This window comes from Lipophrys pholis (genome assembly GCF_963383615.2).
Source record: "Lipophrys pholis genome assembly, chromosome: 1".
Lineage (NCBI taxonomy): Eukaryota > Metazoa > Chordata > Actinopteri > Blenniiformes > Blenniidae > Lipophrys > Lipophrys pholis.
Window position 1 is genome coordinate 44,451,340 of NC_137635.1, and position 27,579 is coordinate 44,478,918.

The following is a 27,579-nucleotide window of genomic DNA, read 5'->3' on the forward strand; positions in this document are numbered from 1 at the left end:
CATTTTGTCTTGTTGTATAAATTAGTGATTTTTGTTGCTAACGAATAGCGTTGTAGACTTTTGCAGTGTGTGTGTGTGGGTGTATTACTTAAAATAGTATGAAATATAGACTATTTAGTCATTACAAATTGACCTATTTTGACATTTGAAAGCAAGAAAATACCCCCAAATCTAATTATTTTAACCTCAAATCTAATTACTTTAATATCAAATGTTAAAACTGTCAAATTCTGTCCCAAATGCTTCAAACCCTTGCACTGCGAGGCTGTTTAAACTGACTCCAGCTCTGTTTTCCTGTCTAATAATGTAATACATGGCGCATTTTTCTCTTTTCATTTGAAATGAGTGTTTTAAAACTTAAAACAGGTAGTTGATCATTAATTTAATAACCTCAGATATGTTGTTTATATACTCTAAATATAGATTTTGGTCTCTGTGAGTGAATCCCTGTTCCATGTCGATATTGGCCTGCATCATCCTGTGAAATACAAAGTATTTTAGAGTTAAAGAGCAGAAAATGTAAATATTTGAACCTTTTATCTGTTTTCCTGCTGATGAAGAGTTGCTTTGATTGTGAGGAAATAGACAAAAGAAAAAAGAGCCGTATTGTTTAAATGATTTCATTGCGGCGGTAATAAATAACAATAAATAAGTCGGTCAGCTTTCATAACTTCTCCCAACTGTTTTCTGATGATCAATGTATCAAATTCCACATTTGAGATAAGAAGCAATAATCTGCTTTGTAAACTTTGAGACTGTACATGTGTGACAGCGTTGCATTCGAGTGATAGAAAAAGAATCTTTTAAAAACCATTTTGAAACAAATGGATAACCAGAGTCAAACTGCTACAACCACTACGATGAAACGAAGCTCCCGTCGGTCCCGGCCCAGGAAACACACACACGCACACGCACACGCACACGCACACGCACACGCACACGCACACGCACACACACACACACACACGCACACACACACGCACGCACGCTCGCTAGCTCGCTCATGTTTCTTTCAGAGCGTTGATGTGAGCGCAGAGTTTCAGCGCGGGGCCCAGTTTAAGGTTCATGGTGCTGACCATGTGCTCCTCGGTGAGGAGCAGCAGCGCCTGGCCGTCGATCTCCTGTGAGCGAAACTCCGCAGCGACGTCCGAACCACCTGAGGAGATGAGGGGAAAACTGACATGAAAAGCCTGCTGCTGAAGGGCGTGTCCCCCCCCCCCCCCCCCCATAGTACAAATATCTATCTATTAATGTGCAGTTTAAATGATATAAAACAGCTGTCGGCAACTATTATGACCAATAGGGCCTCTTTCTACCCCATAGAATTTGTTTGGAGACGCGTTATTTAACCTTTAAAATAAGGATAACATGTCTGATGTTTAATGACTACAATTTAGAACACTGGGCAGATTTCTCTTTCTTTTTACATCCGCCAAGGCCGTAATAAAATCATCGGCGTATATATGTTTTTTCTGTCTGTTAGCAAGATTATGGAAGAAGATAAGAGTTAAAAAAAAAAAGTGATTTGTTTACGTTGCATTATAGCTTTGCAGCCTTTACAGAGGAGCTCAGGAGACACATGTGGATCTAGAGCCGCGGGTTGCAGACCCCTGATTTAAAACAAGTCTCTCGCAAAGCAAAATATGCACTTACAGAAGAAAAACTAGTTTTTCTGTCCCTTGAAAAAAAACTGCAAAGAAGTTTTCAATTATGTGTTAAAAACTATGAAATTCATACATTTGTCCTTATAAAGAAAGGTTTAAAACTGTTTTGTATGCAATGTTTGTATTTTCTGTGCTGAACTATGACCAGAAATAAACCATTCATTCATTCATTCATGAAAGAAGGTAAAAGCTTTCAATTATCTGCTAAGTCCTTATATAAAATCGGCTAATGTTGTTACATTACATTACATTTTATGTAATCTCCATTACACCTACAACAGATTCAGTCAGGTTTTGAATGAATTCATTTAAAAATGGTTCATTTACCTGTGGGAAGGTCAATATAAGTATCCACTACCAGAGAGAATTGTTATTTCCCTGCATGATGTCATGAAGGGAACAATCTGTGATTCGCCTATATGAGCACACATTCGCTAAAATGTGGAGCAAATGAGGGAGATGACAGCCTCTCCTCACTTCTGGGGCCTCATACACAGGCTATAGGGACACATATTACTGTTGGAAAACCTTTATAAAGAGAATTTTGCATAATAAAGGACCTTTAAATCAAAACAAACAGAAGCTCAAATATTATCACATTCATAAAGATCTTATTGCAGACACAAATCTTTCAGACACTTTTGAGAACAAAAAGCCAAACTAATGGAAATCAATTATTCAGCCATGATTAAAATGATCAGAAAGTGCTGTCGAATCAAGGAAGCTGTGGACAATGGAGGGAAAACTCACCCGGAAGGGAGCTGATATATGAAAACACCTGCTCCACGTTCCACCTGGACGGACTGCTGCTCTCCTCTCCGTCAGAAACCGTGATGGTTTCTGAGATCTCCTGCTCCCGCTCCCGCTCGCGCTCCCTCTCCGTCTGCTTTCGCAGTCTGGTCGTCATGGGAACGGGTGCCTCCTCCGGGTCCTCCGGCTCCTCCGGCTCCTCCAGCTCTTCAGGCTCCTGCTCGTCCTCCCGCTGCTCCTCCGGGTCTCTCCGGGACGAACCCAACCAGTTCTCGTCCAGTTGGAAGGAGGCGCGAGTCTGTGAGGCACCGAGACGACCAGATGTTTGTTTTTAGATTCAGGTTATGATCCAAAAACTTTTAGCTCACAAAACTGAAAACTTATTCTGAGCTTGTTTGATTCTCCACAATGGAGTTAAAGCAGGTTTTCAGGACAGGTTCACAACTATTAGATGCGGATGATACTTCATAAGCGATAATTGATAAGTCTTTGGAAAATAATGTACTGCAGTGGTGTCAAACATAAGGCAAAGGCCAAAATTGGACATTCAAAGTGTAAAAATGACAAAGAAAAGTAAAATTTGACCTTCTAACTGTTGTTCCTGGTTTATTTACAGGGAGCGCCATGGTAGCAGTTCAATTCAATGCTAACCAAATAGCATCAGCACTGTTGCAACACAACTGAAAGTTGTTTTTTTACGTTTCACTGTCATTTACGTGAACTATGATCGGATCAAAAGCTGGACTACACCACCCCCTACGATCCGATCGTGATTTCAATCAGGTGGTGCAAATATGATCAAATTGATCTGTTTATGTGGTGCAAATTTACAATTTGTTCCATTTTTACTCTCCGTTTGTGACAGATTAATGAATGAATATATTTTCATGTGGTTCGTTGATGCTAAGCTACATTGTTTTATCATTACTTCAGCATGAGAAGCACCACCACTGCCATTATCCCAGTTTATTTTTAAACCACAGCACCAAACCGAAGTAGCACTCGAGGTCACACGAAGCAGCTTGTACCAGGGGACAGTGTGACGTGATCCCTGCCCTCTTGAGGTCAATGATGTGAGCAGACCTGTCTCAGGAAATGTTCCCTGGAGGCTCCGTTGACTTTGCTCGGAGGTCGTCCTCTCCTGCTCATCGGCCTCTGGCCCCAGCGTCCCAAGCGCTGCACGGCGACTCGCTTGCTGTAGCTCACACTGTACCTGGACACGGGAGGCAGGAGACGTTGGACTCTTATTTTAGACAACTGCATTTGATTTATGAAGCCCGAAACCTGCTCGAGGCTTTATTTTACTGTGTGAAGAACCGATGATGTCACATGCTGTTGCTAAGCCTCTATGCAATTCATTTTTTTAACTGTGTTTTCTCATTTTAAAATAAACATTTCCTCAGTTGTTTCTGGCTCCAAACACATCGTGGTAAAAATATGAATAGATTGTGGAGTGAATGAAGGTTCTTTTGTATGTGAAGTCCTTAGTGCTATATTTCTTCCTTGTATGTTTAGTGCTACTGAAATAAAGTGTGTTTGATTGATACCATATTCACAAAAGTCTGTTTTCTTTTCAGACACCAGCAGCTTTGTTTGCTCCGATGCTCCTAACGTCAGCTCAAGTTGAACATTTGTTTTTACTGTGTAATAGAGCGAAGCGAAACGAGTACAGATCAAATGTAAAACAGAAATGCTGTTTTATTGAAGTTTGATGTCTGTTGGGGCCAAAGTTTAAGTGAATCAAGAGAAATTAGGATGATTGGTTTCTTTTTGATGGGTAATATTTGTTTGTAGAAACAAACAATGGTTTGATTGGAGCTGCTGCCTGTAATCACTTAAGATGTGACGAAGGACACCAGAGGGTCAGAAGAGGAGCAATAACAGTTTTTTTCACTGCAGAAGACAGATCCTGGAATTAAAGTTGATGTATTTAATCTCTGATTCGCTTTTTTTGTATCATGTATCAATAAATATTTAGGTTGGAAGTGACAACTGGTTTTCTCTGGATTGCCTCCAATATTCGATCTCACATGTGCTCCACAGTCTCGGATTGAGACGACAACAATGCCATCGACATGTTTCGACAACAGCATATTGGTGTTGCACCAAAACTGTGAGAGCTTTGAAATGTTTCTTATTGACTTAACTTTAACTTTTGTGCCTCTCATTGATCATATTTTCCCATTTCACCCCGAGTCAGATATTCAGGATCAGTTTGAACCTTTTACGACAAAGGCAACCTATAATGTTTTCTACGTTATGTTGATATTTTAGTTACTTATTTCTTGTTGCTTTCACGATTGTAACTGTGAACCTGTGAGGTGGATGGATAATCTCTCCTCACTAACACAGATTTGGCTTTGTTCTGATTAAAAACCATGACTTCAAGCTTTGCGGCATTAATACGAATAAAAAAGGCCTCGTGCTGATGTTCTGGTTTACCTTCGGCCACACGTCATGGAGCAGAAACGCTTGGAGCGCAGAAACGTGTCGGAGTAACCTCTGTTTCCACAGTACTCACACTGCAGCACATTGGCAGCGTGCTCCCGGAGATCTGCAACTTCAGAGGATTTAACCCCGTTAGGTTTGGTTTTATTCCTCATCAGATCAGTAAGGAGATCAGCAGTGTCACACATCACTGTCAGAGTCCTTACCATCTGCCGCTGGGGCTTCGTTTTCCATCTCAGACTCTGATGAGTCGGACTGGTCGGCGTCCAGAGGACTGTCCTCTGCCACGTCCCCGTTGGTCTGTATCTCCGGGGAATGAGGAAGTGAAGCCTGCTGATCAGCCAGCAGTGAGGACGGACCCACCTGTAATTAAAAGTGACAATCAATCATGAATGAAGAAAAAGAAACAATATACACAACAAAGTACAAGCAATGTTGGTTTAAGTGTTTTACTGTGAGATTTGGCATTAATATGCCAAATTCTAAAGGTTTTCTAACAGTAATATGTGTCCACATAGTCTGTTTATGAGGCTCCAGAAGTGAAGAAAGTCTGTCATCTCCCTCACTTGCTTGCTCTACTTTTTTAGCAAATGTGTGCTCATACAGGCAAATAAGAGATTTTCCCTTCATGACACCATTGAGGGAAATAACCACTTCTGGTAGTGGATACTCATTTTGACACTCCCACAGGTAGATGAGCTTTGCCCTCTAAAATTCCAGGCAGAGGACATTTTTTCTTCTTGCAAACAATAACCGAAAACAGCCTTGGATTAGGCGTGGACAGACACAGTTCATTAGCATTTAAAGATACAGACACAGAAACAGCCTGAGTGGATTTCAGACAATACATTTTTAATATAATATTGTCGGACCACTGACACCTACTGAAGTTGTCACATTGTTAAAAAAAACTGTATAATATGAGACTTTTAACTTACTATCAGACCTCCACATACCGGGAACGGTTCCAGCCCCTCTCGGATGATGAAACCCTCCACGAGATGTGTGAGGACCTGTGTTGTCAGGGTCCTGTCGGGACTTCCCGGGAGGCTGGCAGAGTCCGAGGGAGGCTGGTTTGGCCCACGGACTGCAACGGGCAGGATGGGAGGAGGGAGAGGAGACGCTCGAGGAGGTGGAGGAGGAGGGTTACTGAGGCAAGTGCTGGTGGGAGTAGGTTGACACGACTTCTCCGCCTGCTGTGACTTGGAGCTATCAAAGGATGAACACACCACTGGACAGAAAAAACACAGAAAATACCAACATCATCAGATCAATTAGTTTTAATAACCTTAACTTTTCTTACGTGTACTACATAAGGCTTATGGAGGCCAATCCTCGGGTGTGGATGGCGTGATGTTCAAGAGTGTTTCTTTGGGTCACGTTCGCATTTATTTGTCAAAAAGAGTCTTTAAAAACAGATTTACATTTCATTCAGTTATTCCCCTGGTGCGAGTAGTGACTGCCTCTGTGGTGAACATGGTCACGGTAAGAACCGTGCTTCTTCCCACCTTCCACACCTGTCCCTCACCTGTGTTACCAGCACCTTTAAATCCTTAAACCCATGTGACATGTGCAACCTCAGTAAACTAAATCCCTCCCAGTGGTCAAAAATAATAATACACAAGACTAAATCAACCTTAAACTAAAGTGGGACTAAACTGACTCTAACATTGATGGTATAAGATCCTTATATATTGTTGTCATATATCTTTCTTTCTTTAAACTCACCTGCACCATTCTGCTTGGGAGAGACGCTGAGGCTGGTGGGACTCCGTTCCCTCTGTAGACCTGAGGAGTCTTTGCTCTCCTCTGAGCTCAGTCCGTTCTCTTTGCACTTTTGTTCCACCTGAAGCTGGCTGGCTTCGCCGCGCCTGACCGGATGCACTTTCAGGTCCACGGCCACCGTCTGAGGAGGGGGCAGGTTCTGGTAGGGCATCTGGACCAGAGCCTCGGCCACGGGCAGCTCCTGCTCTGTGAGCAGCACCCGCCCGGACTGAACGGCCAGAGCCTGAACAGACTGCAGGGAAAGCCGGTGGAGGGAGGCAGGGGGGTGGTGGGAGGCCACAGGGTGGTGGGGCAGCCTGGGGAGGACCAGAGGGGGAGGCGGAGGGGGAGGATAGTTCTGCAGCTGGGGGAAGGAGGTCCGACGCTGGGGTGCAGCCATCAGGGGAGGAGGCTGAGGTTGAACGGTGTGCGCTGACGATGCAGTGGTGACGGACAGGGGGGCCGGAGGGTCACTGCCTGCTTGTGACTGCGTGCTGGAACTTGTCAGTCTTTTCACAGACAGAGAAAGAGGGTTGGGGCTGCTGTCTTGGGGGGCTACTCGGAGGGTGATGGGCTGGAGCTGTCTGTGGTTGGGACATCCTCCTCCTCCTCCTGTGGCCTGCTGGACAATGAGCTGGTGGTGCGCCACCTGCTGGCCCACTGGACAGGACAACTGCTGCTTGACCAGCGCGTGTGGCTGCACTGAGGAGTACGCTGCAGGGAGGTGAAGATTGGTGAATTGTGATTTTTAGTTTCAAGGTTAAGAGAGAAAAATGTGTTTCCAGCTTTCAAACCAAAACATTGTTCTTAAGCAGGTGTCTGCAACCTGCAGCTCTTTGGCCCTCTCTAGTGGTTCCCTGAAACGTTCACAAAATGATCCCTAAATCTACAGTTTATCTTTTTTTTATTTCATTCATACACACAAAGTCATTTTCAGAAAGGACTTTCAACTCTTTGTTAAAAAAGGGCTTTTAAAAAGATGCACAACTGAAATGGATAAAATGAGGAAAAAAAGCTAAAATCACAAGAAATGGGAAACAAATCCAGCTAAAACAGCAACAACAAAAACTAGGATTTCTGAAGGAAAAAGGAAGGGGAACACAAAACTGCTTAAAAGAAAGTCAGAGTGGTTAAAAAAATGTAAATGTAAAAATTATCTTAATAAAACTAGTAAAAAAGAAGGTTGAAACCAATAAAATCAGGTACAAAAACAGCTGAAAATGCAAAGACATGTTTACCATCCTAAGTTGTAATTAAAAGTTATTTAATGCAACATAAGATACAGTTTATGTTCATATATAAAAAACTATATATGAAACCTTAAGAGCTGATTAACATTATTTTAGTAGTTAAATTGATTTATGGGTTCCAGTTCAATTTGATTTGGTGTAAAGTGACAAAAAAAAACGCTCTTTTGGTCATAAAGGTTGCAGACACCTGGCCTAGAGGGATGACCAATTCAAATGCAAAAAAAACATTATTGATTGATTTTGGTTTTCTTTTCATAAGGATTCTTTGTATTTTAATAATATGATGTAACTGAGGTTTCATCTTTTTTCATTTAATTAATCCATTCAGTGTCTCAGTGATCCCATTTGCAGCATCATTCAAAATAAAGTAACTTTCTTTTATTTTCCTTCAAAGCAGCAAAACTAATCCTGAACATGTTCTAAACACAAGTTTTGAAATTCCCACTCATTGTGGTCCCGGCCGTCCTTTTAAACTCCAGCAAAGAGCAGGTAAACTCACCGGGGGCTATGATCTGAGGTCTGCAGGGCAGCTGGGAGGCATCTGGAGGTGCTGCGTCGGTTGAGGCATCAATCAGCTGGTTGGTCTTCAGCGCACAGATTGAGGTCTTAGACAAAGAGGCACCAGGCGACAGAGCTTGGGACTGAGTGGACGGCTTCAAGATGACGCCATGCGCCGTCGCCAGAGCTCCTGGTAAATGAGCGTGCAGAGCCAGATTCTGCACCTGGATGAAGAGTCCGTGGTGAATATTGTCACAGTACATGACAAGAGAACTTTCAACTTGAACATTTGAAACATCCTCCTCTGCAGTGTGTTGGTGACAGTTACCTGAGAGGAGGAAGGTATCGAGGAGCAGGAGGTCACAGCGGGAAAGTTGGACTGAACTGCAGCTACCGTGGCTGCTGGAGTTAGAATAAGCTGGCAGGAGAAAAGCAAATTAGGAATCACAATCCTAGATCCCAGCAGCTAAATTACAGACAGCTAGACCTTTTGATAATCTGTCAACACAAACAAGCACAAGGACATTTTCGCTGTGCAGCTGTTTGGTTTGAATCTGAATAGTCTGTATATAATATGTTAAACGTCAAACAAGTATTACTCAACAAGGATAAGAAAAAGAGTTATTCACCACTGCTGATGGGAAAAAAAAAATTAAGATATGTGTAGTTTGAACCATAGTATGGATTAGACCCAACAGAATGTTTGACTGGGCCCACTAAATTTGTGTCTTTGGTTATAGAGTGATTATAAAACAGACAATTTCAACAGGATGCTGCAGTTTAGCGACATCATCAAATCCATAGTGCAACAGTGAGTTTATGAACACGTGCCTGATTAAAAGGGTTCAGAAATCCCACTGAGGCAAGCAGGAATAATAGGCTTCAGCAGAAATCAAGTATTGGTGCAGCTTAAAACATTTGGAAAGGGTGTGTACCATCTGGGTGCGGAGATACATCTGAGCCTGGTTACAGTTGGCCGGTCTGTTTCCCAGCAGCATGGCCTGCTGGGATATCGCGGTGGAGGCAGCGGTGGATGTTTGGGTTCGACTGATGAGCTGAGCCGTCACTGGAGATGCTGGCAGAGTGATCTGGAATTGAACGATTTTTCCAATGCTGAGGTTGTTGGTTTTCTTTCGTGTAAATGACATGTATGGTTAAAAGTGTATTTGTGTTAAATTTTGACATTTTGCAATATGTGATGTTCCATCAGCTTGTGTTGTTTCTGCTATTTCCATTGAAAAATGAGGTAAAGTTGCATGTGAATTAGGTCTATCATAAATCAACTCTATGTTAATGCATTAGGAAGAAGGTCACCCAAAAAAAAAAAAAATGAAACAGATTTTATGATAATTTCATATCTCTGTCTTTTAAAAATAGACAAAACAGAGCCCGTCATTTTGAAATGGTTAATATTCATGACCAAAGTGAAAAATGTATGAGAGCGGTGCGAGATAGTCACCGAGCTTTGGGAAACCACGGCGGGCTGAACCAAGCTGGACGAAGAAGGTGTCTGTCTCTGACAGACTGAAGCCTGAAAAGCACGAGGAGCACATTATGCTTTCCAGTCATGTTTGCACGGTCACATCACACACAGACGGGCCTGCTGACCTGCTGTATGGTGGCCAGACTCTGCAGGTGTGATGGATGCTGGTGCTGCTGCAGGGCCGCGGTCCGCAGCATCAGGTGCTGCTGCTGGGCCGCGTACATCTGATGGAGGTACTGTGCCGCCATGCTCTGAGGTCTGTGGATGGAGTGCTGGATGACCTGGTGGATCACATGAAGAACGCAGAATCAGACTTGAGATGGTATTATGAGTAGTGCAGGTGTATGTATGTATGTATGTGTGTGTGTGTGTGTGTGTGTGTGTGTGTGTGTGTGTGTGTGTGTGTGTGTGTATGTATGTATGTATGTATGTATGTATGTATGTATGTATGTATGCAAGCTTATAAAGGGATTGTGTTTTTGCAGTTCAAGCTTGTTTGTTTTGGAGGGGTAAACAGAAAATGACAATGAACATTGTGGAAACAAATTACTAAACAGGGTAAAACACCAAAAACTGTGAAAACGTCTCAATCCGGCCAACATCTAAAAGTGGTACATTGGGTCAAATGGTCTGAAACGGGTACAACAGCTTGAACAAACACTGACAGTTAGAAGACAAAGACTTTAACAGCTGCAATTACTTATAGTGCTAGAAAACGCTAAATAAGTTAAAGCAGCTTAAATTGAACCAAACTAATAGAGCAACAATTGTTATATTAAAAACATTTAAAATGGTATATATATATAGCCAGTGTAGCCGTCTACTATCTGGACCATCTTCCAGTCAATCAAAGCCTGCAGAGGTCTGAAAAGCACTGTCCGTTACCTGGACGGCCTGTCTGTCGGGTGGGATGATGCTGAGGGACGTAGGCGGTGCCTGGGTGCACGTGGTCCCACCCGTTCCCATGGTGACAGCTGCACATGTGGCGGCGGGGGTCTTGTTAGTGTTCGGCTGCTTCTCTCCGGGGCTCTGCCGATCCATGGCCCGGGTCACTGACAGATTCTGTAATGGGGAAGCTCTGCAGATATAAAAAGGGAGTCTATTCACAGAGTTGGTAACTACAGGACAAAAAATATCTTTATATATGAGACGAAGTATAAAACCATTTTGGTCAAAACTTCTTTCATCCAACAAAACTAACTGGATGAACGAACCAACGGATGTATGGACTGATCGTTAAAAGACATTAGAAATGTGAATAATTTATAGTATTGATTTTTAAAATGGACAAAAGCACTACAATGCTGATAGATTTTCTGTCTTGGAATAAATAGTTAAATATGGAGAGTAATAAAAACACATACTAAGACATGAGCAGTCTGAAAGAGATGGTAATGCAGTCCTGCGATAATTAAATTCAAGGCGAAGTGAAATAGAGGCGCTGAGGACACTGCAGCGCCCCCTGTCGGATAGTTGATTACCTGCACCACTTCAAATCAGCGTATCCATCACATAATAACAATAGCGCACAAAATGTTTCTCTCTTTGGTAAAATGATAGTGACAAACAGCATCCGTCATATTAATAGCTATACTTGAAAGCAAGACTATTAGTAATTTAAAAAATGTGTGGTTTATCAGAAAAAAGTAGTTGTTTTACCCTCCAATTCTTAAATATCCATAGAAAAACCTCTCAGAAAACTGTGAGACCGCCTAATACTCTGCTGCATGGATGTCAAACTCCCTTCAGTCTATACTTCTAATGGATACGAGAACTTTATGAAACAGTCTACATTTTACAAAATCTGATAGAGCATAAATATAAACATTCCTCTTGAGATTAAGCGAATATGTTTACATGGCAAGATCTACAAAAGAATACTGATCAGAATGAGGATGTGGTCGGTGGCCTCGCTCGTCATCTCCTTCGCTTTTAATACCAAACACTCGTCAAACTTGGATTTCTCTCTCCCCTGCTGCATGTAACTTTGTTTATCTATGCACTAATCTAATTTATTTGTTGCAACCTGACTCTGAACGTGAACGATGATATATGGATCTGCTTTAATGTTCATGTGCTCTACCCGTGTATCAAAGAACGAAAAAGAACTTACACTTGATTTTAACATTAAGCAATTTGCAGAGACGCTTCCTGCAAATAAAAAACTGTGAAATGTCCTAAACAACATCTATAATAGTTATAGCAAATCCTTCATCTTTTCATGTCTTTTTATCTTAATGTTTCCTTTGTTATCTTGTGGACAGTGTTCTTGCTGAATAAGTGAATAATAACTTTTTTTTTTCCAGTCCTGTGAATTTTTCTCACACCATTTTTCTATTCACTGACAAAAATGGTATAATCAGATTAATTACAAATTGATTCATTACATAGATTTGACAACACGTACTTTTTTTTTTTTTTTTTACAATAAATGGTGTGAAAACTCGCAGCACGCTCCAAATGAAAAATGTTCCCACAGCTGTTGGTTTATGTATGATGGTGCATGGACGCCTGTGGTGGTTTGTCCAATTAAACACAGGATGTGTATTCTGAACAGAGCGATTCTAACGCCAGATCATCTATAAATTTGCCATTGACGAATCACGTCCACCACATCTGGATGACCCCCCCCCCCCCCCCCCCCCCCCAACTACCCGCTCTGTCGGCCCCTTCCTCCCTCACATACACACACACACACACACAGACACACACACACACACACACACACACACACACACACACACACACACACACACACACACACACACACCGCTCCCGCGCGTGATGCGCGCGCCATCATTCACCTGCTGTCGGTGTTACCTGCCCGGAACCATCAGGAGCTGACCGCGTCCCGGCACGCTGTCCCGCTCATCTCATCTCATCCAGCCCGCTGGTGCGTCAGTGCTGGCTAAAATGGAGATGAACAAATCAGATGGGGGGGCTGTAATAGCAGGCGGTGGAGGGGGGAGAGGAGGAGAAAGAAAAAAAAAAAGGTCTGGCACAGCACCGCTCACAGTGCGGGAGGACCTTCCACACGAGGAGGAGGAGGAGAGGGAGGAAGAGGAGGAGGAGAGGGACGCTGCTACTATCCCGACTCAATGGATCCTGCTGGTTTTACGCACATCCTAAATCAGGAGTGTCAGATTCCTGGCATGCGGTCCAAAACCGGCCCGCCATAGAGGGTCCATCCCGGTATTGTGCAGAGAGATTCCTTGACCTTAAAGTCTTTTGGCTTGAAGACAATTTAATATATCATGATGATGGCCAATTACAATAATTTATGACAATTTCATGCCTTTTATTACAATTATTGACACTACTACTACTACTACTACTAATAATAATAATAATTATTATAATATAGATTTGATTCTGTTTTATTTTTCCCACCTATTTTTCTTTCTATTTTATCTTTTGCTCTTTCCCTTTAGTTCTCTTTGTTCTTTTATCCCCTTTCCTCCCCACTTTTTTTTGTTCTTTTTGATTCATGCCACACAGTGGTTAGCACTCTCGCCTTACAGCGAGATGGCCATGGAGTTGCATTGGTTTCCTCTCCTTGTTCGTCGGTTTCCTCCCCAGTTGTGATGTTAATTGGTGGCCTTAAATTGCCCCAAGTGAATGTGAGTGTGTGTGGCAGTCTTTGTGTGTTTGCCGTGTGATGGACTGTCTCCTGTGAGTACAGTATAGATAGATAGATAGATAGATAGATAGATAGATAGATAGATAGATAGATAGATAGATAGATAGATAGATAGATAGATAGATAGATAGATAGATAGATAGATAGATAGATAGATAGATAGATAGATAAAGTCCACCCTGTAGTTATCTGAAGCATGATTCAGAATTGTCTCCATCAAAGAGGCTTTTAGTGAAGTTTGCATCCACTGATACATCCTCCTCCATCTCAGCTTCTTCATTCCAGAGGATCTAATCAGAAACCTCTTACACATTCAAAATTAACACCAGGCAATTCAATTCTACCTTTAAAATGTCATGAGCCAACTAACTCCATCACTCTTACAGCCCCAATTGTCTCAAATTTGTACTTTTGTAAACTGTTCTGTGCTCATGCTTGCAAATGTAAATCCACCACCCTCTGACCTCAGAATTACTTCACTTTCTTATTTGCACTCTATATAAATGATGTGTTGTTTTACGATTCCAAAAATCCCCTCAAGCCTCTTTAAATACCAAGAGTTGTATGAACCTGGGAAAAGCATGCTTGGAATACAAACAGTTCTGATGACAGTGTTAAGGTCCTCTGATGATCTGCTCTGCCTGCTGTCTAGACCTTTAACTAGAAAAAATAAATATATACAGTATAGATACATATATTTTGCACAATAAAAAGATGATGGAAAACTAACGGTCCCCAATGTTATTTCAATGTGTTGTTGACATCAAATTCAAAATTAGGAAATATTTTTTTTATGAAGTGAATAGATTCCCCAGTTTCAACATCTGATGCTCACATCTAATTAGGTAGAAACGTTTTTTGACTGGGTTTGGAAATAATTCCTTTCTTTTTTTAAAATTGATATTTAACTCCATGTAATAAATGATTATACAAGAAAAAACATGTTCGCGGTCTATTTTAATAGGAATACATCAGCGACAATGTTCAAATTCTGTTTTGTGTGTGAAATTCATCAGTATTTAATCTGTTTCACAACGCACATAGAGACACAGTGACACCTGGTGTTCAAACTGTGAATAGGAAATTACAAGACAATACAGTAGATGCTTTTAGGTCAGGAGCGCCAAATTGGTCCAATGGGGCCAAATACAGATTCATCTATTTCGAGGAGGCTTGATTACAAACATGACTGCATTACAACCTCCTTATCCAAAATCAGAAAATATAAAACAGCATTGTCAGAGGAACTGAACTTTCTGATATTTTGGGTTACGAGACACTTCTGGATCCCCATATTGAACCTTGGATTGACCTCTCGTACAGCAATTTCAAATGGTGACTTGTATCTCCTCAATATCCGGATAGTCACATCTAAAAAGGCCATAACCAACAGAGGAGCTGCTAAATAAAAAAAAAAGACAACAAAAAGATGTCATCTCCAAATGTTGTTCTATGCTCAAATGGAAATAGGTATAATTAAATCATGCAAATTTAAACAGTGCCTCCTGGTGCAAAATACAATAAGGTGTCACAAACCAATTCCTCTATCTGTGGCCTTTTTGCATGTTTTTGCATATTCACTCTCATAGTGTGGATTCAATGCCGATGATACTTGACACGCAATAAGGTCGATCTTCATTGCTGCATAACCTCTTGATTTGGGTCTCATTTTTACCTATTCCCAATTATTTTATTGAAACACTGAAATCTCTAATAGTTAAGTTAACAACAGCACTTTAAATAAAATCCTGTAGACTGGATTGGGCCCTCTGATGGGCCTGTTGTTCAGCTGTATGTTTGACAACCCAGTTTGACATTTTCTGTTTGTTTCTGTTTGTTTTGCTGCAGACACATAATCATGCATCAATGAAGATGCATTGAGGCAGCAAATTGCTAAAAGTTGCATTCACATTTGTGTGAAACAATGCGTGATCTTTCTCTCATGGTCGTCATGAAATAGTAAGAAACATTTGACCCAGTTAGGGTCAAGGCAATCAAATATTTCAAGAGGATGGAGAAGGAAAAGCAGATATCTATTCTCTTGAATTCACTGTGTTTGTTTTTTAAATTAATAAAATTATTTCCAGTGTGTAAAGTGAACGGTGCGTTTATGGTCATGCAAAGAAATTGCATTGTTCGGTTTGCTTTTGTTTTACATTAATTATATGCATATTCCATCTATATCCTCTCGGTTTAGACCTCCAATACTGTTGCTAAAATTACATTTAAAAAGCACTCACTTATGCCTTTGTAACTGGTCAACTTTGATGTTATTTCCGAACCACGGCACTTGAATGTCCGAGTTGTCTTGAGGGTGTTTTACATTTTCCGAGCTTAGATGTTCGGTTGTGAATGCAGCACTAACCTCCATCAAAATCTCCAGTTGGTACAGTCGAAATACCGGCCATTTATATATTTAAGTTTATGTCGGAACTACCGTGATTTATTATACATCTTGAAATAAAAGTTGTGAAATTATGTATAATGATGCTTTGATGCAATCTTTGTTGAATGCTATAACATATTACAGCATGATACGAAGTTGTGTTCACCCTCAGCATTCCGACAGTGGACTCGTCCGTCGGTAGGCCTTTGCAGTAGGGAGTTGTTTGGCGGACCCGCAAGTTTTTCCTTACTTTACATGTTATTTTCGTTTGTCTAAGAAAGGTACAAAAAAGACCGTATTAGGAACTATTCGCCACCTTATTTATTGGGACTGTCGACGAACCACTACAGGGAAGTGTTCGGGTTGTACGAGTACGAAAAAGAAAGAAAGAAAGAAGAAAGGCAGTTGGAGACTCGGGACTCTCCGCGGCTGAGCTTATGATGCCGACGTTGCGGGACAGCACCATGTCCCACCCCGGCGAGAATTCCCACCAAGTCCGGGTTAAAGCCTATTACAAAGGGTAAGAAATCCCACTGTCCTCCAGTACACCCCTGAGCTTCTTAACAAACTAACAGGCACCGGCTTCAGACTTGGCGAATGCGGCTAGCAGTCGGCTAGTGTTAGCTGAATCGGCTAACGGGGCTAATTTTGGGGCAGCAGGTTCGTGTAAAGTTGACCAGGCTGACAGGTGAAGCTGTCCACTGAGTCGACCTCTCAGTCTGTCCTCTGTCTCCCACTGACAGGATCAGCTTGTCCGCAAACATGTCCAAACGTTCAATAGCGAAAAGTTGATTTCTGCCTAGTTTGGAAGCTTTAGAGCTTGCTAACGGTTGCTAGCTGAGTTGACTTAAGCCCCCCAGTGTGATGAGGATTTGACTTGTTGTTATTGGCTTTCTTTTGTTTTAGACTGGCACTTTTTGTTTTTACACTTAAAGTGACATGTCGTGACACTAATAATTGCTTCGCTGCCAGAAGCACAGAAGAGGTATGGGAGCTCTACTAAGCTGAGGTGTATATGTTTATCTGGTTGGACTGCATGACATCTAGAAATAGAAACTGGACACTGTGGAACGCATTCAACGGTGTTTTTTATTGTATCTAATCTCTCTGTTTACGTTAAGCTGATTGCTTTTTCCTTGTGATTGTGAACAAGGCCTTTGTTAAAGTTACCCAAGAGTTTGTCTTCAAGATGTTAGGACACTGAAAGAAACAACCGAAAGTGTGTGGTTAGTCTTTCAAAAAGCCTGCCATGCAAGACATTGTCCACAACAGTGAGATATTCAAGATATAATCACCAAGTTCATAGTGAGAATCTGAGCGCCTTAAAGTAAACCATGCTTTATATAGCTGTTCGTTTAATCATTTGTATAATTATTGTTCATTATTCTTAACTATTTAAAATCAATGTTTTTTGTTCAAGTTTGTTTGAACTGATACTTAAAGATAACAGATTGAGTTGTTTTTAATTCCCCCGATCTGCAGTTAATAAAGACTAACGCTGTCATTCATTGCATGTTGAGTTACAATTTTTCAGTTAACTTCAGTTATATTTTCAATTTTTTGGGGTTTTTAATGAAATGCCTTATTCTTATTTAAACTAGTCTTACAAGATCCTGTGAGAAACCCAACCTTAGTTGCATTTATACTGTATTGATCTGTGAAAGTCACACAAACCAGTGAGACACAGGAAGAAACACTGTACCTATCTGAAACGAAGACTTCCTCCAAAAGAAATCTCCAAAACCATAGGAGGAAAACTAGAACCGTAGCATGCTGACGTTTCTTTGTGTGCAGGGAAGTGCAAATATGCCAAGTTCTGAATAAATATGTGCGCTGTACGTTCCAGTGGCAGTAGGTAGGTAATATTTTCTGCTGCACCCAGGAAGCTCAGAACAAGTAGTCCTAGCTACTTCAAAAATAGTCAACATAACATCATAATAACATAAACATGCGCTCGAGTGGGTCCCTGTCTATTGTGTGTTGCACTTATTTGTAGTGGGGAGGTGTGATGAATTCCTCATGGAGTGTAAAAAAAAAAAAGTCTTAACAATAATAAAGTATTTAAAGTGAAGTCTTCTCTCTACGTAGTAAGTGTTGCATAACCCTTACTCAGAACTCTTTGAATTTGTGTCATACTCAGTGAGTGATGCTGATTATCCTCCTGCTGGAGGAGGGTTATTTGCTTTTCATTTGCTTTTGAATGTGGTGATGGAAATCATTGATCACTGCAACACTCCCTGCCCTGCTCGCCTCTGTATGATTGTCGCTCCATGATTGGAGGCCAGCCAGGACTTGAAAAACGTGTCACACAAGTCACCTTAGCCAGACCTGTTGTGTATCTCTCTCTGACTTTGGGACACACCTCAGGAACCCTTTAGTGAGTGTCGATCGAGAGTTGTCATCTCACCGAGCGAAGCATCTAAAGTATTCATGACTTCACCGCTGAGGAATCTCAGCTATCTTGTTAAAGAGAGAATGCAGTTTAATGGTCGCATCTCTTATGCCATTGAGATGCATCAAGGCAGAGGATCGTCAATGTTGGTTTCACTACTTTCACTACATACAACTACAATCACCTTGATTGTAGGCATAAATGAATAGAATCAACAGTTTTACATAGTTTTTATTTTTTTTAATCAAAAAAAGACAATACATTCCATTGTGTGATTGCTGTGATGACCTTCCTCTGTAGTGATGTCTCAGCTTATCTGGTTTCAGTGTAGCATAATCTCTCTCAGTCCATTCTTTCTTGTGTGCGTGTCTGCTGTCAACCAGTCCCAGTGTGAGTGGGCTGGTGTCAGCCTGGAGCCGTCTCGGCCTGTCACTGGTTCATCCTTGCTTTGCCCTGAGCCGGCTGCAGGAGCACCGACCACATGAGCTGTAACTGACAGCAATGCTAACTCACTAGTACATCAACTGTAAGTAAACTTGGGAGAAACAGAAAAGAACCTCACGTCTTCCCTATTTTCTTACTGGTAAATGGAGTAGAAATGCTTCAGGGATGCGGCAAAACAAATATTAGTTGGTCATTGTTGTATCCATGTAAGAGGAACAGACTTTCAACCACCTAATGGGTTCCAACAAGCCAGAGAGTAAATGTTACTTGCCAATTCGACTAATCTCACGCATCTTTAGTGTTTGCTATACTGCTGTTTATATGACTCTTCTCAAGTAAAAATGCAAAACTTTTGTTGTGTTTTGGACGTCCGTTTAAACCGCAATGGTGCTCGGAGTTACTGAAAATGCCACTTTTTGAAAATGGCTTCCAAAGTGGAACTTTCTGGAAATGCTGAGTCTCTGTGGAAATGGAAGAAAACGTGACTTCTCAAAACTGCCCTGAGTCCATCTCCATGGAAACAGAAATGGGCTGCTACTCCATGTTTGCACCCGGGCCGTAGTAAACAGTTCTTCTGCACATGTGCGAGTAGATGGACAATAACAACAATGGCGTCCTCCAGAGCGTCATGACTCCCAGTCCATATTCTCCTGGGACTTGGTCGTTTTATAGTTGAGAGTCACCGTTATAATAATCCAACTCCCGACGTCTATCCATATGAATGTCCGCATACTCGCCATTGCTAATGTTTAGAGCATATTGTTTTCTGCACGTATGTGTTTGTGGTTTCATTACAAAAACAATCAACGGCACCAATTCTTGCCCTGGCATACCAACGACATTGTTTTCAGATTTTCTGCCATTTCCGTTTTCAAAATGTTGCCTTTCTGAACATGACAATTGAAAAACAATGCATTTTTATTTTAGATGTTGTCGTGTAAACGGGGCTTAAGCGGGAGCTTCAAAAACATCATTCTACAAATATTTCCTGTCCTGTGTTTATTTTCTTGTTTGTGTAGGTGTACCACAACGACATGCTAACCCTCTCCTCTTGTATTGCCGTCTTGCCTCTGACTGGTGCAATCGCCCAACTTTGGAATTTATTTCCAAGTGTAATTCTGAAAAAAAGTTCACCCGCAGCTCAGATAAAAGCTCAGAAATCAATTACCCAAGGGCAAGGCGTCATGTATCTCAGCTGATCTCAACAAAACAAAGTACACTTTTCTGCAGGTCAGTGAAGCACCAATAAACACGGGGCTCCTTGTTTGCTAAACTTGATGATTCCTGTGTGAGGCATGTTGTTTGGCAGAAAACTGGGATTACACTGACTTGACTGAACCATTCAGTCATTTCTTTCCCCCTCTTTTTAAAGTAGTTGTTCCTCTTTTTCAAAGACATATGAATCTCTGCTCCAAGGCTCAAGCTTTGTGTAAAAAAAAAAAGGAGGCCTTCCTCCTCCTGATGTTTAGTTCCACTCTGAAAGCATCTCATGCACTCAACCACAAAGTGACGCAGCCATCCATCCATTCATCTATTCAAACACACGTTTCCACATGATTGTATGCTGAGATTCTCCACATCTGCTTAAATTTATTTGTTTATTTATTTATTTTTTAATTGTTGTAGTTTCTATCTCAGCATGATTAATACAGCTAAAGTGTTGGTCGCGTTTATCGTGTTACAAGTTGACCGTGTCCCTGGACTGTGCGTGCGTGCGTGCACAAAGACTGGGGCTGACCTATGTTAAGTACTGCAGGAGAGGTACGTTGCCCAGAGACCACATCATCCAGCAGGGGTTTATTGGAATCACCCTGACCTGTAGCATAAGGTGATACGACAGAGGATTGTCTCGTATATGAAAAACCGAACGGGTTGTCAATATATACGTGTCTGCATGTGATTTTGGCTCAGTTAGGACGGCACACTATAATCATCTGGATCCCTACTGCCATAGATGCCCCAGTGTCTGAGGTGACCGTGTATAGCTGGAGCTTATTGAGCATCGTGATGGTGGAGGAGACAGATGATCGAGGAAAATCCGGACAAAGAAAAAGCCCTTGTTAACCCTGAAGTCGCATCTGGTGGAGCCCTGGCACTCAGTCATTCACGGGCATTCTGAACAATGATTTTCTTTTCCCATGGAGTGGCTCAGCCGTTGGCTATGCTGACAATATATCTCTTATTCAGGACAGGATGCCATGTGCATGTTGTTCTTTTCAAAATTAAAGCTTATGTCACACACAATGTATTTCACTTTATTACTTCAAAAGTAATTTATCAATTCCTGCCATGTTTATATTAATTACAAATCCTATCCTCATACTCAACATTCTTGGTTACTGCACAATGTAGTGCCATGTGTTCGTGCACATGGGTTTTGTGAAGGTGTTGCAGGGCACTTCCCTTTGCGTGGCAGTATCAGAGCAGCAGTGACGGAGATGGATGGGCCAAGGTGGTCTTGGTAGCCTGGGGAGGCAGCCCAGCGCTTCTTCCTGCTTGAGCGCTCGCCAGTGACGAATGGCTTCATGCAGCGCAGATGGGACTGCACAGTCCTACTCAGGGCAGTTAAGATACCCGGAACATAGGCTACCACTCCCCTTCACCTCCTCCTCCTCCTCCCTTAATTTAGCTGTACCGTACGACGGCACAGAGCTGAGGAATGCCAGATTTGTGTGGAATGCCACTTCCTCCCTGTTTCTCACCAGTGATGAGCTCCCAGTTGCTCACTACTCGATTGTTCCGCTGTAGTCACCATAACGTATCTCTTTATCCTCCACTGCCTGCTTGCTCACTTTCTTTTCAGTAGTCATTTTCCGAAATGTTAATTTCATAGCCACAATTCACGGCATGGTTGAAAAAGTAACATTTGCATCTTGATCATTATTAATAGTATCTGTTTTTCAGGTCTACACGATATCTGCAGTGCCCAGGGAAAGTATTTATCCCATAATGCCTTTACATTTTAACAATTTCATTAAAAACAAAAGCTGAATGACATTCAGTGTTTGTGATACTTTAAACTTTAATGGAAACGCAGTTAAACAGCGTTCATCAGGACAGCTACAGATTGCGATCAGGTTTTAAACATATGCTATGAGAAGGGACGCTCAAGGAAACCAGTTAACAGGGAAACCAGTTAATCCAAAACACCAGTGGTATCCGTGGCTCAGAGACCTAGCGATACTTGTAGTGGGTCACTTTGGATCTCGCTGAATCCTCTGGCCAGCCACCAGATAAAGTAACTTCTGCACCTAACCGTTGCGCCACAACTTTGATTTCTGTGCGTCTATCTCTGTGAGTGTTCTTTTTGTGATCGGGTTGTAAAAATGGCGGGGTGAAAGAGACGCTCTCCTGACGTATCTGTATTGTTTCGTGCCAGACTGTCAGTGGCCTGCCGTCTGCCGGCGTCACATTTTCTACTTGCTTCAGCTCGCTTGGAACCTCAGTCGACGAGGTACCATGAAAAGTACCTGGTCTCGGGTGCTAGCACGTAATGGAAAAGTACTAAAAAAGACCAGAGTCGAGTCGGGCCGAGTAGGTACTAGTAGAAAAGCTGCAGTTTTTTTTTTTTGCAGCCCAGCTTTTAATATGTTGTTATCTCTTTGTCTGGTTTCCTGTAGTATTCCCATTAACTAAGCCTGCATCTGTGTTACAGGGGCAGGTTATTAGAAGCACCATGAAATGCTGCTGAACATTAACATTCGGTGTTTAATGACGACCTGGGTCCAGTTACATGTGACGGTGTTCAGAGTCACCTGCTTGGATTGATTACAGCAGTAATGAGGGAGCTGTGGGACTGTTTTAAAAACTGCTGCTCATCCTGGTTCTGGAGGAGATCAAACTAGAGGACTAGAATGCAGGTTTTTTGAACAATGATTAACAGCAGGAGGATGAGGGTGAGAAAATAAACCGTGGGAGGAGGAGGAAATGGTGGTGGTATCAGTAATATCAGTGTATTCTTGCTCACAGAGCTTTATTCATTCTTCATGTGTGATTTGCCAGTGCAGACAGTGACATACGTGCTGTGAGAAGACTGCTCTATGACGCGCTCCCTCAAATGCTCCACATGAATATGAAACAAGATGATAATGTCCCTTTTATATGTTTGCTTGAAAGCTATATATGCTTGAAAGCTACGAAGTCCCAGGAGAATATGGAGTGGGACTCATGACACTCTGGAGGCCACTATTGTTGTTATTGTCCACCTAGTTGCGCATCTGTAGAAGAACTATGCTGCGGCCATGGTACGCTTGCGCAGGAGCAGCGTTTTGAAAATGTTTTCCCCCCGTTTCCACGGAGACAGAGCCTTTTCGAAAGTTCCACCTTGGTAGCCCGTTTTCAAAAAGTTGTGTTTTCAGTGGCTCTGAACACCGTCGTTGTGTAAAAGCTTTTCCTGTGGGAACTGCAGAAATGCATGTGAAATTAAAAAAAGAATAATTTTGGGCCAGTTGCGTCTTGTTCACATTGTGCATAAAAAGAGATCAAGCACTATAATTTCAAAGTGCAAATTACATTAATTGGTGATGCATGAAACTAGTCATTAGCAGTCTGCCCACTCACTTACCAGAAGTATTTGTAGGTTCTTGTTCTCCATTCATAAATGGATAACACTTACTTGTCATACTCCCGCTCGTCACTAGTTGGAGGTATGGCTCTTTCAGACCGCAGTGCAGCAGATCTGCTTCTAGTTAAAGGTTAAGTTAATGGAATGTGTTGAGGTTAATATTCCGTTGTTGAAAATTGTGATCAAATTCTTCAAGTGGAGCTTAACATATGTAAAAGGTTTGAAATACTTGACTGTACATTACTTAAATTTTCATCTAGTTGACAGAGGAATTTGCCTCCAGGAGCATCTCTAGACTTCTGATTTATGGCAAGTCATACTGCGATATCGGTGTTTGATGACGTTCCTGCAGGTCACATGTTTAACTGAACTGCGTGCTGTCCTTAGACCTGTGCAGTTGATGTGTTGGAACATATTCATTGTTTTGTATAAGACTCTCACGCTGATGAAAAGCTGCGGTTCGTCTGTGACCAAGGCAGTAACAGGAGTGAGAGCTCTTTGTCCTTGTGGGTGACTCCCTGCCTGTTGTGGAGGCTTTAACACTTCTCTTTACTGCTATCTGTTTGCTATAGTCCTTGTTTCCCCTCCCAATAATAATCTATTTTCCAGTTAAGACATCTTTCCACATGCAGATCTGTAAAATCCTGTGCGTATCTCCATCCTTCATTTTTGGGTCATAAACGGGGAAAAGAAAAGAGAATAGGTGACATCAAAGTCTTGAGGTTGTCTTTGTTCGATGTACACAGAGCGCCTCCAACATGCAAGTTCAGCCAGCATCTCCTGCGGTTTGTTTCTCACAACCTCTTTATTTTACAGTTTTTCTGACCCTAATTCTTTCCTCTCATTCTCACACCCACAATCATGATGCACAGATGAGTGCATTCACAAATGTGACAAAGTGTGAGACGGTGACTAACGGGTTAGGGAAAGGGTGGGTGGGTTGCATCAGAGGCGGGGGATTACTTATTAAGTTCTGCCTCAATAAGTAATTAATTTCCCCAGCCACTTATCAAATGAGTTTAGCTTTCCCATTCTAACCCCTTAAAGTTATTCTACCAGAATCCCCATAGGAAAAATTTAAAATTCAGTTTTTGATATAAATCTCTAATACGTTGTCAGTAAGGCCCCCGGCTAGCTCAGTTGGTAGAGCATGAGACTCACAATCTCAAGGTAGTGGGTTCATGTCCCACGCTGGGCGCCACCTTCCCACCACTCGTGGGCTCTTCATCGGTGCAATATGATCTGGGTGACAGTGCTCCAGCACTCCTGAAGTGAAACAGAAACATACTTTAGGAAAGGTGGAGAACGCTGGTTTCAGGATTGTGACCTTACGTTATGGAACGCGCACGGAATTGAGTATGGATGCAATCATGTATCGCACACGCACAGTCTGCGGAAAGCAGCGCAGCACCATGCTGCGGGGAAGCAGCGAATATTCAAATCTCAAAACTAATCTCCTGACACCACAACGTCTGAATATTCCAATAATCGGGTCCAGCTCAAGTATTTTGGTCGTTTTAGTGTCCGCTCGGCTTGAAATTTACCAGGAAAACCTGTCCGCGTTCGGTAGGTTGTCTGCTTATTAAGGTGTGTTAATAGTTAAATGTGTCGGTGCACAGTCACGTGTCCGCCCAGTACAGGGTGTCCATTCTTACCGGGTCGGCTCCTCAGAGGTTCTACTGTATTGTGTTCCCAAAATATTCCAGAGCAAGTATTTCATCAATATGACCATTTGCTTGGTGGTTTGGCTGGATTGGAGCCTCTTGTGGGCCAGTGTTGGCTCATGGGCCTCATGTCTGACACCCCTGGTTTAACAGTTGAAAGTCTACCATGTGGTTACAAAGAAATGGCTGGGTGAGAATTTAAAGCCACACCTGTCAGAAGAAAAATGCATTATTCGTGTTTTAATGGCTTCGGGATGGAAATGAGTGCTTTGCATTGGTTTTGATTGTTTATAATGAGATGATTTCAGTGGCTGGATCAGAATTTTAAAGATGATGGAAAAATAAATCACAGAAGAAATATCGGCTAATTTAAATTGTGAAAAATAGCAATGTGTGCAAATGATATTCACACAGATACCCAGAGGTTCTAGCCCAAGTTTCTCAAGTGTTGCTGCTTTTCCTGTAGGGTGTGGGATCTGTGTCAATATTATTGAATTGTGGACAAATGGCCTGACAAAACTATTTGTCTTAAAGATGCTGTCTAAGACTTTTTGCTACAATCTGATTGTATGGATTTTGGATTTCATTCAAAGAAACAACACAATAGGTAAGATTAAAAATTAATCACCACCTCAAGCAGTTTTCACAGTATCTAACCAGAATGTCTTCCAAAGCATATCTTAGTGGAACTTACTGCACTGATCCATCTCTTTCCTGAGTTTCTCTCGCCTAAAAAATAGTTTAATCAGCCACTTATTCAAATCTGCCATGGTTGATTCGATATATTGTATTCTCAAGTTTAGAGTACACATTGTAACTTACAGTAAATTGGTGCCTACATACTGCCGATAATGATAGGTAGACAGTTCAGCAGGTAATCCATGAATCCTTATAAAGAAAACTTGTGGATGTAGCTGGTAATCCTCAGTACTTTAATAATGTTGCTCCAAGCTTTAAATCCGGATCAAGATCTAGAATCAAGCCTTGCAAGCATCACAAACGTATGCAAAGCAAGCAAAAAACCCCAAAACAAACAGTTTAGTGGTGTAACTTCAGCATTTACCACTACAGTGTTTCACATGACTCGGTAGTCATAGTATTAGATATGTTCATAATGCTTACAGCCTTATGCGTCACCTAGGCACGAAGAAAAATGAATTGATGATGCTTGGAGAAAATTACCTCTAACTCTGAAATGTATCATTATTTGTTCAGATGACCCAAATATCAAAGGTATGTTCCTGAATTTATTGAAAATTGTTATTTACCACATTGGTCCGAATATAAGAAGACACTACTTTTACAAGGGTTGTATATCAATGATACATCATTTGTTTTAAACGTTGTTGATAAATCAAACGATACTGCACTTTTCCCCCCAATATTTTCATATTTTCCGTAGAAAGTCATGCAATTAATCACTGATGAATGCACATCCTTTTTTCAACATTTAACGAGCATTTATCAAGGATTTTTTTTAAACCCTTGATTATATGGTCTTCCATATTGTTGTGTTCTGATGTATTTATTTAGGTTTATGTGTTTTGTGTGTAAATACTAGTTGCTCTGAACTAGTCTTACCCCTGTACAATTATTACATTAGTTTGAATTGTTTTCATTGTGCACTGCACTGGCAGGTAGAAGCTGTGTCTTTATTTATGTCTTTGACCTTTGGGTACTGTTTGCTTCCCGTAAAAAGAGAAGCAATGGTTTTACTTTTTCAGTAATGAAATTTATCTTCTCTCCAGTGGTCCCACTGTTGGTATCTACTGGGTTTGTAAATACTATAACACTGGTTCACTGTAACTCGAGGAATAATAAATGTAAGCAAGTAAATGACTACTACAACAGGAGGGAAAAGTGACTGCATGAAGAAAAATTAAAACCGACCATGCTTTCTGTTTTACGCAGGGATATCATGATCACACATTTTGAACCGTCCATCTCGTATGAAAACCTGTATGGAGAGGTCCGAGACATGTGCTCCATGGACAACGACCAGCTCTTCACCATGAAATGGATCGACGAGGAAGGTATGTGTTTTTATAGCAAGCTGCAAGCAAAATTAGCTTTTGGCCTCATCTACTGGCACTTTGAAAAAGCTCAACCACTTGTCACATGACTGTGATGTTCAGTCTTATCTGTCCAAAACAAATGCATAGCTCCCCCACCACTCAATCACTAGTCAGTCTGTCAGCTGTGATGGTATTATTGAAAAGATGGAGCTTGTTGAGATGATGATTGTTGTACGAAGGCTAGGGTCAGCCTGCCCACACTCATTACACTCGGATCAGGTCCCAGCAGAGAGGCCACCAACAGTCATCACTTATTAGTTTCTATGAGAATGAAAAGCAGCTTAATGCGTTACCAAGAAGTCCGACTGCAAGACATTGGAATGATTATAACAAACAGCTTTTTCAAAACGCTGTTCTTCATCTCTGTGGAAACAAGGAAAAATGCAACTTCTCTGAAATGCTGCTGGTGTGCATGCACACCATAGCTGTATTAAACAGTTCTGCAGATGTGCGAGTAGATGGACAATAACAACAATGGTGGCCTCCAGAGTGTCATGACTCCCAGTCCATATTCTCCTGGGACTTACTTTCATAGTTGTGTCACCGTAATAACAATC

At 41.6% G+C, this 27,579-nt stretch overlaps 2 protein-coding genes across 2 annotated transcripts in view; one reads left to right on the forward strand and one right to left on the reverse strand.

Annotated features, from left to right (window-relative positions):
• Window positions 1-1,001: 1,001 nt before the first annotated feature.
• Window positions 1,002-11,778, reverse strand: LOC308113175 (polyhomeotic homolog 3; the record flags this gene model as incomplete). Its single annotated transcript, XM_080469213.1, has 14 exons — window positions 1,002-1,156; window positions 2,415-2,610; window positions 3,498-3,627; window positions 4,857-4,974; window positions 5,069-5,225; window positions 5,819-6,093; window positions 6,591-7,340; window positions 8,376-8,598; window positions 8,703-8,792; window positions 9,310-9,462; window positions 9,834-9,905; window positions 9,983-10,138; window positions 10,743-10,935; window positions 11,729-11,778. 14 exons carry the CDS (start codon window positions 11,776-11,778, stop codon window positions 1,002-1,004), a joined length of 2,718 nt encoding a protein of 905 aa, XP_080325339.1.
• A 4,289-nt stretch (window positions 11,779-16,067) lies between these two features.
• prkci (protein kinase C, iota) overlaps window positions 16,068-27,579 on the forward strand; it is a 30,488-nt gene continuing 18,976 nt past the window's right edge. The window contains exons 1-2 of the mRNA XM_080477969.1: window positions 16,068-16,403; window positions 26,859-26,980. Of these exons, the coding sequence (XP_080334095.1) occupies window positions 16,321-16,403; window positions 26,859-26,980 (205 nt within the window). The 5' untranslated portion in view covers window positions 16,068-16,320. The remainder of the gene's footprint in view (window positions 16,404-26,858; window positions 26,981-27,579) is intronic.